Source organism: Schistocerca gregaria, chromosome X (assembly GCF_023897955.1).
Source record: "Schistocerca gregaria isolate iqSchGreg1 chromosome X, iqSchGreg1.2, whole genome shotgun sequence".
Classification (NCBI taxonomy): domain Eukaryota; kingdom Metazoa; phylum Arthropoda; class Insecta; order Orthoptera; family Acrididae; genus Schistocerca; species Schistocerca gregaria.
In genome coordinates this window covers 216,771,429-216,785,031 of record NC_064931.1, presented here as the reverse complement: position 1 = coordinate 216,785,031, position 13,603 = coordinate 216,771,429, and the positions used below count along the sequence as shown (strand labels likewise).

General features: G+C 44.9%; 1 protein-coding gene across 1 annotated transcript in view; it reads right to left on the bottom strand.

Annotated features, from left to right (window-relative positions):
- The window catches only part of LOC126298888 (rho GTPase-activating protein 45-like), a 610,977-nt gene that overhangs the window by 184,539 nt on the left and 412,835 nt on the right, over positions 1-13,603 (bottom strand). Inside the window, exon 6 of the mRNA XM_049990422.1 lies at positions 9,748-9,987. Within this exon, the coding sequence (XP_049846379.1) occupies positions 9,748-9,987 (240 nt within the window). The remainder of the gene's footprint in view (positions 1-9,747; positions 9,988-13,603) is intronic.

Below are 13,603 nucleotides of genomic sequence, written 5' to 3'. Positions count from 1 at the left end.
ATCGCGTTATAGGGGAGAGAGTGTGGCAGATATGATACACGAGTTGGGATGGAAGTCATTACAGCATAGACGTTTTTCGTCGCGGCGAGACCTGTTTACGAAATTTCAGTCACCAACTTTCTCTTCCGAATGCGAAAATATTTTGTTGAGCCCAACCTACATAGGTAGGAATGATCATCAAAATAAAATAAGAGAAATCAGAGCTCGAACAGAAAGGTTTAGGTGTTCGTTTTTCCCGCTCGCTGTTCGGGAGTGGAATAGTAGAGAGATAGTATGATTGTGGATCGATGAACCCTCTGCCAAGCACTTAAATGTGAATTGCAGAGTAGTCATGTAGATGTAGTACAATTATCACGTTAAACTAATTGTAGGATAAGTTGTTTCTAGGATCCACATAAGAAATGGCTCACAAAATATTCGTTCGATGTATTTTTCAGTGTTGCTCGTGACTTTTGGACCTTACGAGGTTGGATTAATAGACGACGTAAAGAAGACCCGTCGAAGAGTTGTGTATTTCGTCACGGGTTCAGTGAATTACAGCGAGAGCGTTGCGCAGTAGGTCAACAAATTCCCGTGGAGCTTTCGGAATCTTCACTAATCTCACTAGATATTGTCATGCATTTTACGGCTATAAACACGCCTCTATCTCCGGCGTTCAACCTATCTTTGCGATATACCTTCTAACCAGAATATAGAATCTCTTTTCTACTAACGTCTGGTTTCAGCCGGGCTGCTGCCCCTAGTACGATGTGGGAATTTTTACAGTTTGTAGGGGAGATTACATATGGGATATTTCCACAGGCGCTTCTGCAGTTAACTAACGCTATAAAAACATTTTTTCTTAGAAATGCCATGGCGAAAACTATTTTCTTTAATTAATTTTGGACAGTATTCTTCCTGTAAGAAATCATAACGTATCTTCCGCACTGTCGCCTGATAAACAAAGGAAGAGCCTACGGAATATCAAACCAGCTGTGTGACTGGATTTAAGAGTTTTTAGCAAACAGAACACAGCATGCTGTCCTCAATGGAGAGACGTCTACAGACGTTAAAGTAACCTCTGACGTGCCACAGGGGAGTGTTATGGGACCATTGCTTTTCACAATATATATAAATGACCTAGTAGATAGTGTCGGAAGTTCCATGCGGCTTTTCGCGCATGATGCTGTAGTATATAGAGACGTTGCAGAATTAGAAAATTGTAGCGAAATGCAGGAAGATCTGCAGCGGACAGGCACTTGGTGCAGGGAGTGGCAACTGACCCTTAACATAGACAAATTTAATGTATTGCGAATACATAGAAAGAAGGATCCATTATTGTGCGATTATGATAGCGGAACAAACACTGATAGTAGTTACTTCTGTAAAATATTTGGGAGTATGCGTGCGGAACGATTTGAAGTGGAATGATCACATAAAATTGATTGTTGGTAAGGCGGGTACCAGGTTTATATTCATTGGGAGAATCCTTAGAAAATGTAGTCCTTCAACAAAGGAGGTGGCTTACAAAACATTCGTTCGACCTATACCTGAGTATTGCTCCTCAGTGTAGGATCCGTACCAGATCGGGTTGACGGAGGAGATAGAGAAGATCAAAAGAAGACCGGCGCGTTTCGTCACAGGGTTATTTGGTAAGCGTGATAGAGTTACGGAGATGTTTAGGAAACTCAAGTGACAGACTCGGTAAGAGAGGCGCTCTGCATCGCGGTGTAGCTTGCTGTCCGGGTTTCGAGAGGGTGCGTTTTTGGATGAGGTATCGAATGTATTACTTCCCCCTACTTACACCTCCCGAGGAGATCACGAATGTAAAATTAGAGAGATTCGAGCGCTCACGGAGGGCTTTCCGGTAGTCGTTCTTCCCGCGAACCATAAGCGACTGGAACAGAAAATGGAGGTAATGACAGTGGCACGTAAAGTGCCCTCCGCCACACGCCGTTGGGTGGCTTTCGGAGTATAAATGTAGATGTAGATGGGACCTGTGGAGAAATTTCTCCATCAGAAAGTCGCACGCCTTAGCTACTCCGATGCCCAAATAGCCACTTCCTGCGTGTAATACACACCCGACCGGTGAAGTGAGGGGTGGACGCCCGGACAACAATCCGCAACCAAGATCGTCGTAGAATCGTCTGAACCTCTAGTTCAAGCCTTCAATTCGGTACCATACGAGAGAACTGAAATTATTTCCGAGAAGGATGCAGCAAAACGCTAGGTCTGCTTCCACCTTGCCTTTACCAAAGCAAGCAGCCGCCTATAGGAACCGAGGATGGCCTCCGAAACCAGGAGGCAGACGTCATTCGTGCCGACATGAGCCACGAATTGCAACTGACTGCGTTCAGCGCGCTCAAGTACTGCCAGCAGAGCCTCCTCACATCTCGAGAGTGACACACCGACAAGTAAATACAGAGGACACTGGCTTTCTTTCCTGACATGCCTGCTATATCCCTAAAGGCCTGCAACGTCCATCTCGCGTTGGAGTTCCCGCTGACACACACTTCCGCCCTACGCGCCTGTTCGTGTCTTTCTTGAAGATCAGCCTCGACCCCAAAAAAAAAGAGGCGTCCCGTGCTGGCTCAGATGTGAGACAAAAACTAAACAAAATTTTGTGTAATAAACACAAATTGATATTGCTGCTGGCAAATCCGCTGGACTCTGTGGCTGCAACTTGATTTAGCATATCAAGTCCGAATGATTCCATCAGATCACTGAGGCCAACATGTTGTTCGTTCATTATTTTTGTCATAACGGAAGAAGCGAAACAATGGATGAGATTTTTGACACCATGAAGGTGGTTTCCAGGCTGCTCAATACATTTCTTTCCTTCAGTCTGTTGTTGTCTTGTTCGATTAATTTCGTTAACTATATCAGATATTCATTCAGTAGTTCTGACATCCCAATGTCTCCTCACGTCCGACAATTCAGTACAACAATCATTAATAAGAAAATAGGTTAATAGGTTTCAGCAGGTTTAGGTGGCACATGCAGAGCTCGAAACCAAAACGCCATTAAATTCAGTTATCCGAAAGTACTACTTACACATAAAATAACTAATATAGTGTAATTATAAAGCCCAGCAAATCAGTTAAGTCATTGATTGTGAAAACGAACAATGTGCACCACAGTCTTTGCTAAATCATGTTACTTATAAGAGTATTCGATAGAGTTACACTTTAGTTGGCGACGAAGGTTTAAGTCCTCAGAGTCGAATGTGAGGTTTTATACTGTGCTACAACGTTTTGCACCGTTGAAGTTGGATCTAGTGTTCAAATAGTTCCGAGAAAATGACGTAGTCATTCCAGTGATTCAAGGGATCGTAGAGTTTTCGACAATTGTTGTGGCAGTGGTGATTTTTTCTTCTTCCTTCGGTTTTTCACACTGAATCACGTCAAATATATAAATTGAGTCTACTGAAATGAAAACAGATACTTCAATGGTAGATATAAATCTTTGTTGATCAACCCCAAAAAAATAAAATTCCTCTCATGTTGAGAAAGAACAGAACACCTTGAACGACTAGAGATAGCACGTTCATATTCACAAAACATAGACATAAGTACGTTTTGCAGAAATGATTAGCATTTAAACCATGGTGGTCCGCGGGTTCAATGTCAACATCGATATCGCGGAGCAACGCCATCTACCGATAACATGTGCCTGAGGCTCTCGTTGTCGCTATAAACCGAAGGTAACGGATCAGTTCGACTTGAGCAGACGTGCAGGATACCTCGCAGACGTATGCGCGAACGTACCGTCAAATCAGTGAGTTTGTAAGAGGGCGCATTATTCACATGACAGAATGTCATGTATCCATCCGGGAAATTGCTGCTCATGTGGGACGAAGTGTTTCAGCAGTGCAACGGGTGTGTACCGAATGGTTCACGGAAGGCCGTAGAACACGACGAGATGGGTCAGACTGCATCACCCAGACGTCCCACGCCCCGTTCCCGATGCCTAATCCGAAAGGCGTTGCAGGACAGATCTGTCTCCTCGTCGGCTCTGGAGCAACAGTGGAACACATCGAACACTATCAGAGGTGACAGACCGTCGTCGTTTATTACGGCATGGCATATGTGCGCGCCGTCCACTTCTCCACCTATCTTTGACGAATGTGCAGAAACATGCTAGACGGCAATGGTGCGTGGAACGACGCCACTGGGGACAGGAATGGCATCAGACAGTGTTTTCGGTCGAATCCAGGTTCTATTTGCTTGAAAATGATGGCCACATTTTGGTTCACCACAGACAGGGGGAGCGGCATCACAGTGACTGTATTCGCGCAAGACTTACAGCGCCAACTCAAGGCCTTATGGTGTGGGGTCTACTGAGTACAACCAAAAATCACAGCTGGTGCGTGTCCGGGACAGTGTGACCAGTGTGACCTATGTGAATGACATCCTGCGAGCCGTAGCCTTACCCTTTCTGTATAACACCCTAGATGTCATTTTTCAGAACAATGGATGACAATATGTTCCTTCTTGGTGTCACAGGATGTCAACTGTTTGGCTTGGCCTGCCGGGTCGCCAGACTTGTTATCAATCGAAAATGTGTTGGATATGGTGAATCGACGGATGAAGCGCTGTGACCCAGTGCCAACCACGACAGATGAACTATGGAACCAGGTGAATGCAGCGCGGATGGCTGTGCTGTAGAACGCCATTCGCATCGATACCATCACGCATTTAACAAGTTATCAGGGCCCATGTTGGACCCTGTGCCTACTAGGCAACGAGAAACGTGCTGAACCGAGGTGCTAATAATTTCTGGAGAACATGCTAATATACGTGTCCTGCGAATATGAACGTCCTATCTCTAGTCGCTCAAGGTGTTCTGTATTTTTTTCTGAACGTGAGTGTACGTATTTAATTTTTTTGGCTGTTGGCAGGTACATGTCTACAGCCCGGGTCAGCCACAATACCGTAGCAAGCCTCTTAAAGAGCTAAAACAATATCTACATCCAACTGATAAGGTGGAGTATCGTTTGGTAATTCGATTCCGGTGGGAACGGAAGTGTTACGAATGTAGAGGAGTGCTTTAGCCATTCAGCAGGGGATCAATGAGGCGCTTAAGCTGCAATGTGTGAAGGGTATATTTCATAGTAGAGGTGGTTCTGTGAGTTTTGGGAGCGTTTCCAATTGCATCATTTGGGTTAATTTATTGTCACTGTGAACGTTAGCCTAGCTATGTCATACTTAGTGACTAAATGTTGAACTTTCTTATAGATCTTCATGGCGAATATGCCCTGGACTCTCCCGTCTAACAAGATGACAACAACCGTGTTCACAGGGCTGCACGCATGCGTTCCTGGTTTGACGCGTCTCGACTGCACCAAAGTATCACCCGATATTAATTCCATAGAATAAGTTTGAGACTATTCGGTACAGCAGGTGATACGTAGCAAGCAACATCCCGACAATTTGGTAGCTTCAGGAGATCTGATCAGTGATGGTTGGCTTGATATGAATATGACGTGCCTGGAGTAACTTCTGCAGTTTCTTCTAGGCCGAATTGTGAACCGATATCAACCCTAGGGGCAGTGTGAAGTATCCTACGGGCGAGCAATTCAAATGGCTCTGAGCTCTATGGGACTTAACAGCTGAGATCATCATCCCCTAGAACTTAGAACTACTTAAACGCAACTAATCTAAGGACATCACACACATCCATGCCCGAGGCAGGATTCGAACCTGCGACCGTAGCGATCGCGTGGTTCCAGACTGAAGGGCCTAGAACCGTTCGGCCACACCAGCCGGCGGTGAGTAATTAGTCGTCCGGTGTGCTTATACTGTAAAATAACACTCTAAGAGAAGGTTGAATCGATAGCCTTGGGCAGACCTGAGGATATCGTAAAGCGAATAACAATATAAGCAATGAAGGAAGTACAGAAAATTTCATATAAAACTAACCAACAAGCATTACCGAGGACATATCGTAATCGGCATACGCTGAGGTGACAAAAATCATGAGATATCTCCAAATATCGTGTTGGACTTCCCTGTACACAGCGTAATGCAGCGACTCGACCTGACTTGGACCCAAAAAGTCTGTATAAGTACCCAGAAGAAATATTGAGCCCAGCTACCTCTAGCTGTCCATAATTGTGAAAGTGTTGCCAGTGCAGGATTCTGTCAGCAAGTGATCTATCGATCATGTCCCATAAATGTTGGATGGGATTTATATCGGGAGATCTGAGTAGCGAACTCATTCGCCCAAATTGTCGAGAATGTTCTTCAAATTAATTGTGAACAACCGTGGCCCGGTTACACTGCAGATTGTCCTACATAAAAATTTCGTCAATGTTTGGGAACGTGAAGTCGGTGACTGGGTGCAAGTGGTCGCCTAGCGGACGAAAACAACCATTTGCAGTCAATTATCAGTTCAGTTGGACCAGAGGGCCCAGTCCATTGCATGTAAACACAGCCCATCCGATTATCGAGTGCCGGCCGCAGTCTGGAACCGCGCGACCGCAGGTTCGAATCCTGCCTCGGGCAAGGATGTGTGTGATGTCCTTAGGTTAGTTAGGTTGAAGTAGTTCTATGTCTATGGGACTGATGACCTCAGATGTTAAGTCCCATAGTGCTCAGAGCCATTTGAACGATTATGGAGCCACCACCAACTTGCGCAGTGCCTTGTTTACAGCCTGGTTACATGGCTTTGTGTAGCCTGCACCACACTCGAACCCTACCAACACCTCTTACTAACTGAAATTGGGACTCATCTCACAAGGCCACGGTTTTCCCGTCCCACACTGATTTCTGCTGTTATTTCAAGCAGTGATGCTTGTCTGTTAGCACTGCCAGTTGTACGCAAACGCCGCTGGTCTCGGTCGTTAATTGAGGGTCGTCGGCCACTGCGTCGTCCGTGGTGGGATGAAATTTGGTATTCTCAGCATGCCCTTCACAGTTTGATCTCGGAGTATTGAATTACCCAACGGTTTCCGAAATGGGATGTTCCATGAGTCTCATTCCAACTACGATTCCGAGTTTAAAGTCTTTTAATTCCCTTCGTGCGCCATTATCACGTTGGACACCATTCCACATGAATCACACGAGTACAAATGACAGGTTCGCCAATGCAATGCCCTTTTATACCTTATGTATGCGATAATATCGCCATCTGTATATGTGAATATCGTTATCCCATGATATTGTCACCTCATTGTTTCAACCTTCCCTATTTGCTAGTGTATCATTTATCCCTGGCCAACGAAAGAGGCTAGTCTTGCAGGATCTTATCAGACACTAAATGTAAAACAAATTAATAAATGACGACACAGAAGCAATCATCCCAACGTATACCATGCTTCATCAAATATTACTTACAAATTCTCTATTTCTGATTAATTTAATGTTTTTTCAGTATAGAGCATTGTTACTTATAAGTACGATTCCTACCCCATTTTTCTTTCAAAAATTAACATTTCCGTTTCATTTTATATTTCTACTACTTGTTTTATTATCAGTCTTGAATTTTTTTCTCTGTATAAACAGAGAAACAAAATATTTACCAACAGTTCCTAAGAAACAAGTCATGCTAATATTGTTGTTCTTGTTGTGGTCTTCAGTCCTGAGACTGGTTTGATGCAGCTCTCCATGCTATTCTATCCTGTGCAAGCTTCTTCATCTCCCAGTACGTACTGCAGCCTACATCCTTCTGAATCTGCTTAGTGTATTCATCTCTTGGTCTCCCTCTACGATTTTTACCCTCCACGCTGCCCTCCAATACTAAATTGGTGATCCCTTGATGCCTCAGAACATGTCCTACCAACCGATCCCTCCTTCTGGTCAAGTTGTACCACAAACTCCTCTTCTCCCCAATTCTATTCAATACCTCCTCATTAGTTATGTGATCTACCCATCTAATCTTCAGCAGTCTACATTTCGAAAGCTTCTATTCTCTTCTTGTCCCAACTATTTATCGTCCATGTTTCACTTCCATACATGGCTACACTCCATACAAATACTTTCAGGAACGACTTCCTGACACTTAAATCTATACTCGATGTTAACAAATTTCTCTTCTTCAGAAACGCTTTCCTTGCCATTGCCAGTCTACATTTTATATCCTCTCTGCTTCGACCATCAACAGTTATTTTGCTACCCAAATAGCAAAACTCCTTCACTACTTTAAATGTCTTACTTCCTTAATTCGACTACATTCCTTTATCCTTGATTTGCTTTTGTTGACGTTCATCTTATACCCTCCTTTCAAGACACTGTGCATTCAATTCAGCCCGCAGCTCGTGGTCGTAGGGTAGCGTTCTCGCTTCCCGCGCCCGGGTTCCCGGGTTCGATTCCCGGCGGTGTCAGGGATTTTCTCTGCCTCGTGATGACTGGGTGTTGTGTGATGTCCTTAGGTTAGTTAGATTTAAGTAATTCTAAGTTCTAGGGAACTGATGACTATAGATGTTAAGTGCCACAGTGCTCAGAGCCATTTGAGCCATTCCGTTCCATTTCTCTTCCAAGTCCTTTTCTGTCTCATAGAGCATTGTTACTTATAGAATGGAATAATCATATAAAGTTGATCGTCGGTAAAGCAGATGCCAGACTGAGATTCATTGGAAGAATCCTAAGGAAATGCAATCCGAAAACAAAGGAAGTAGGTTACAGTACGCTTGTTCGCCCACTGCTTGAATACTGCTCAGCAGTGTGGGATCCGCACCAGATAGGGTTGATAAAAGAGATAGAGAAGATCCAACGGAGAGCAGCGCCCTTCGTTACAGGATCATTTAATAATCGCGAAAGCGTTACGGAGATGATAGATAAACTCCAGTGGAAGACTCTGCAGGAGAGACGCTCAGTAGCTCGGTACGGGTTTTTGTTAAAGTTTCGAGAACATACCTTCACCGAAGATTCAAGCAGTATATTGCTCCCTCCTACGTATATCTCGCGAAGAGACCACGAGGATAAAATCAGACAGATTAGAGCCCACACAGAAGCATACCGACAATCCTCCTTTCCACGAACAATACGAGACTGGAATAGAAGGGAGAACCGATAGAGATACTCAGGGTACCCTCCGCCACACACCGTCAGGTGGCTTGCGGAGTATGGATGTAGATGTAGATAGATGTAGATAAGTAGGATTCCTACCCCATTTTTATTTCAACAATTAACATTTCCGTTTTATTTTATACTTCTACAACTTGTTTTATTATCAGTCTTGAAATTTTTTTCTCTGTATAAGTAGAGAAAGAAAATCTTTACCAATAGTTCCTAAGAAACAAGTCATGTTAATATTATAATAGACATACGTCAGTGCTACTGCTTCAGTTGAACTTCTGCAGGACGGTGATAAATCCAGAAATTAAAGAGGAGTCAGGCAAGGGAAATTCCAAAACTATGCCACGGGTAGTATTTAGATTCTTAAATATGTAACATGAAGAAGGAATAGATTTTTACAGATCATATGTGAACCACCTACGCGTTATGGATAACATTATCGTCTTTTCCTCTGTTGTAGATTATTTTCAAAAGCAAATTTGCAAGTAGACCTGGAAGTCAATAACAGTAAGACTAAAATGGAGTACAACAAATGAAAATAAAACAATACAAATAAGAATGAATACACACATAGAGTTGATGACTACTTTTATATAGGGCAACTGAAAAGAAAAACAGGCTGGCCAAAGGAGCAAATAAACGTACGGCTAAAAATGGCCTCGTCTCGTTTTCGCAAATTAAATACGGATTACGAAGAAATGTGGCGATCTGTGTGATTCGTAAGGCGAGCAGAAAGAAAGCGAGTACTCACGGCTTGGTGCAGCGCAGGGCGCAGGGCTTGCGCCAGCTTGGCCAGCCCCTTGGCGTACTCGGCGTGCAGGTAGGAGCGTTTGTGCACGTAGGCGGCCAGCTCCTTGGCGTGCCGCGCCCACGCCTTGGCGCGCTGCAGCAGCTGCGGCACGACCCGCTCCCCACGGAGCTGCGCCTGCAGCCGCCGCGCGCTCAGCAGCGCCCCGCCGCCGGAGTCCCCGTCCCGCACGTCCTCCAGCGACTGCAACATCGCACAAACATCTCTGGCCAGTCAAAGATGTTATTCGTGCAGGACCTCATAAGACACCAGATGTATAATACACTCCTGGAAATGGAAAGAAGAACACATTGACACCGGTGTGTCAGACCCACCATACTTGCTCTGGACACTGCGAGAGGGCTGTACAAGCAATGATCACACGCACGGCACAGCGGACACACCAGGAACCGCGGCGTTGGCCGTCGATTGGCGCTAGCTGCGCAGCATTTGTGCACCGCCGCCGTCAGTGTCAGCCAGTTTGCCGTGGCATACGGAGCTCCATCGCAGTCTTTAACACTGGTAGCATGCCGCTTCAGCGTGGACGTGAACCGTATGTGCAGTTGACGGACTTTGAGCGAGGGCATATAGTGGGCATGCGGGAGGCCGGGTGGACGTACCGCCGAATTGCTCAACACGTGGGGCGTGAGGTCTCCACAGTACATCGATGTTGTCGCCAGTGGTCGGCGGAAGGTGCACGTGCCCGTCGACCTGGGACCGGACCGCAGCGACGCACGGATGCACGCCATGACCGCAGGATCCTACGCAGTGCCGTAGGGGACCGCACCGCCACTTCCCAGCAAATTAGGGACACTGTTGCTCCTGGGGTATCGGCGAGGACCATTCGCAACCGTCTCCATGAAGCTGGGCTACGGTCCCGCACACCGCTAGACCGTCTTCCGCTCACGCCCCAATATCGTGCAGCCCGCCTCCAGTGGTGTCGCGACAAGCGTGAATGGAGGGACGAATGGAAACGTGTCGTCTTCAGCGATGAGAGTCGCTTCTGTCTTGGTGCCAATGATGGTCGTATGCGTGTTTGGCGCCGTGCAGGTGAGCGCCACAATCAGGACTGCATACGACCGAGGCACACACGGCCAACACCCGGCATCATGACGTGGGGAGCGATCTCCTACACTGGCCGTACACCTCTGGTGATCGTCGAGGGGACACTGAATAGTGCACGGTACATCCAAACCGTCATCGAACCCATCGTTCTACCATTCCTAGACCGGCAAGGGAACTTGCTGTTCCAACAGGACAATGCACGTCCGCATGTATCCCGTGGCACCCAACGTGCTCTAGAAGGTGTAAGTCAACTACCCTGGCCAGCAAGATCTCCGGATCTGTCCCCCATTGAGCATGTTTGGGACTGGATGAAGCGTGGTCTCACGCGGTCTGCACGTCCAGCACGAACGCTGGTCCAACTGAGGCGCCAAGTGGAAATGGCATGGCAAGCCCTTCCACAGGACTACATCCAGCATCTCTACGATCGTCTCCGTGGGAGAATAGCAGCCTGCATTGCTGCGAAAAGTGGATATACACTGTACTCGTGCCGACATTGTGCATGCTCTGTTGCCTGTGTCTATGTGCCTGTGGTTCTGTCAGTGTGTTCATGTGATGTATCTGACCCCAGGAATGTGTCAATAAAGTTTCCCCTTCCTGGGACAATGAATTCACGGTGTTCTTATTTCAATTTCCAGGAGTGTAAATTATGAAATGAGCACCCAGAAACAATCGCACCACATGACCCGTATAATCTGTCTGTAAACTCAAGAGCGAGCAGCACTTTTGGTGGGGGAAGTGGCCTTTCCTGGAAGGACCTTGCCACCGGCCTACAGGGGCACCCAAGATCTGTTGCCCGGTACCTGTCTAGGGGTGTAGATCGGCGTGCAGTGATATACGTCGTTTCTGTTCGTATGATCTTAGTTGCCAATGCCAGTCAGTTAAGTTTGTTCTGAGTAACGAGCGTTCGATTTTCTCTCATGTTATTACATCTTGAATTAAAGAGGCGATCCAAAAAGAACTGTTGGCTAATATTAACAGTCACAATCAAAGGGGTTCAAGTTATGCAAACGTCAGCCTCGTCCAATAGGACGCATAAGCAAGGAACGCGAAAATAAGCCGCATGGTTTAGTGGAATCGCCACGAAGGAAAACTAATAATCTTGGGAGGAAACCGATCGTTATAGACAGTTTCAAATTCACGTAAAACCTTTTATGCTTATGGAACACTAAATCTCTGTCACGGTCACTATTCACCTGATTCTGACACATATTGCTTGAAATTTGTGCGCAATAGCTATTCTAAACACTGCTGACATTTTTTTCGAAACATGTACTGGACTTTTAAGCAAAAAGCTTGACATACGAGATGCGTTCAAGTATTAATTTTTATGTTTTGGTAAGAAATTTATTTGTTAACCTACAGCAATGCTATCCTCTTCAAAATATTCCCCATTATATACTATATACTTGTGCCAGTGCTTTTTCCAATTCCGAAATTCTTTAGGAACTGTTTCTTCGGGGTAGTTTATAGGTCTCGTAACTGTGCGTTTTTAATCTCATCCATGCTTCTAAAACCACTGTCCTTTAAGACCTGCTTTGAAATGTTTATACCACTTGTATGCCCTTGATTCACTTATAACAGGCTCACTAAAAGCAATATTTAACATTTCTAAAAATTTCATACGTTTCATTCCATTCCTATAACAAAATTTAATACAGATTCTCTAATCTATTTTTATACAAAACAAATAATCGTTGATGCTACCAAAACATATGTAACATTATTGACAGCTAAGAACAAAGTAAATACCCAATATGCATAACACTGTACACACAGTTTTGAGACATGTTTACGAAGACAGTGACAAAAAAGTAGTGCAAATCAGACTAATACAACACGCAAATTTATAAATTTCTGCTTACTTTTTAAACACTCTTCGAGTTGCAAAAATTGTTAAGTTTCAATGCAGTCCTTCAAAGAAAACTTCTACTTTTTAGTAGCCTAAAATTCTACAGATTGATTGCATTATATGGGGTTCGTTGAACGAATAGCAATAGAGTAACATACAGTACATTCACATGAACATGCATTCGGTTCTATGTTTGTAGTATCATCCTGACTTCCATTCTTATCTTAATATTATTTACTCTATAATGTTGTGTCTCGGAAGAAGGTATCGTTTTTTTGCATTCTTTATGGTCTTAATACATTTGTCTAAAAAATGAACGCAGCCGAGACGTATCTGTACACGGCATCGCCACAGATTTAAACCGCGCCCCGGCAGGGGCGGTACTACGCAGTGAAACAGCCCGTAGAAGCTCCCTGTGACGTAGCTGGGTTGGCAGAGTGAGGACTCGCTCGCTTGCTCTTCAGTTTACCGACAGACTATATTATTCACATATGCACGGTGCAACCACGCATGAAAAATTATTCCACCTGATGTGCAAGATATGTCAGACGGCAGGCGAAGCGCAATTAGACTGAAAGAAGAATGTAGTAATTGCAGTTTCAAAGAGAGCGGGTTCTGGTAGGTGTGAATATACGGAACCATCAGTTTTATAATCATGGTTGCAAGGTGAGAATTACTAACGGGAGAATGGAAAAAAGTGTTGAAGTTGACCTGAGGGAAGATCAGCTTCGGTTCCTTAGAAATATGGTACACGCGAGGCAACACTGACCCTACATATCACCTTAGATCATAGGATGATGAAAGATACACTTACATTTATAGCATTTATAGCGTCATAGAAAGCTTATAATAACGTTGATCCCATTACTCTTTGTAATGGGATATATGTAACTCAGATGGAAACCC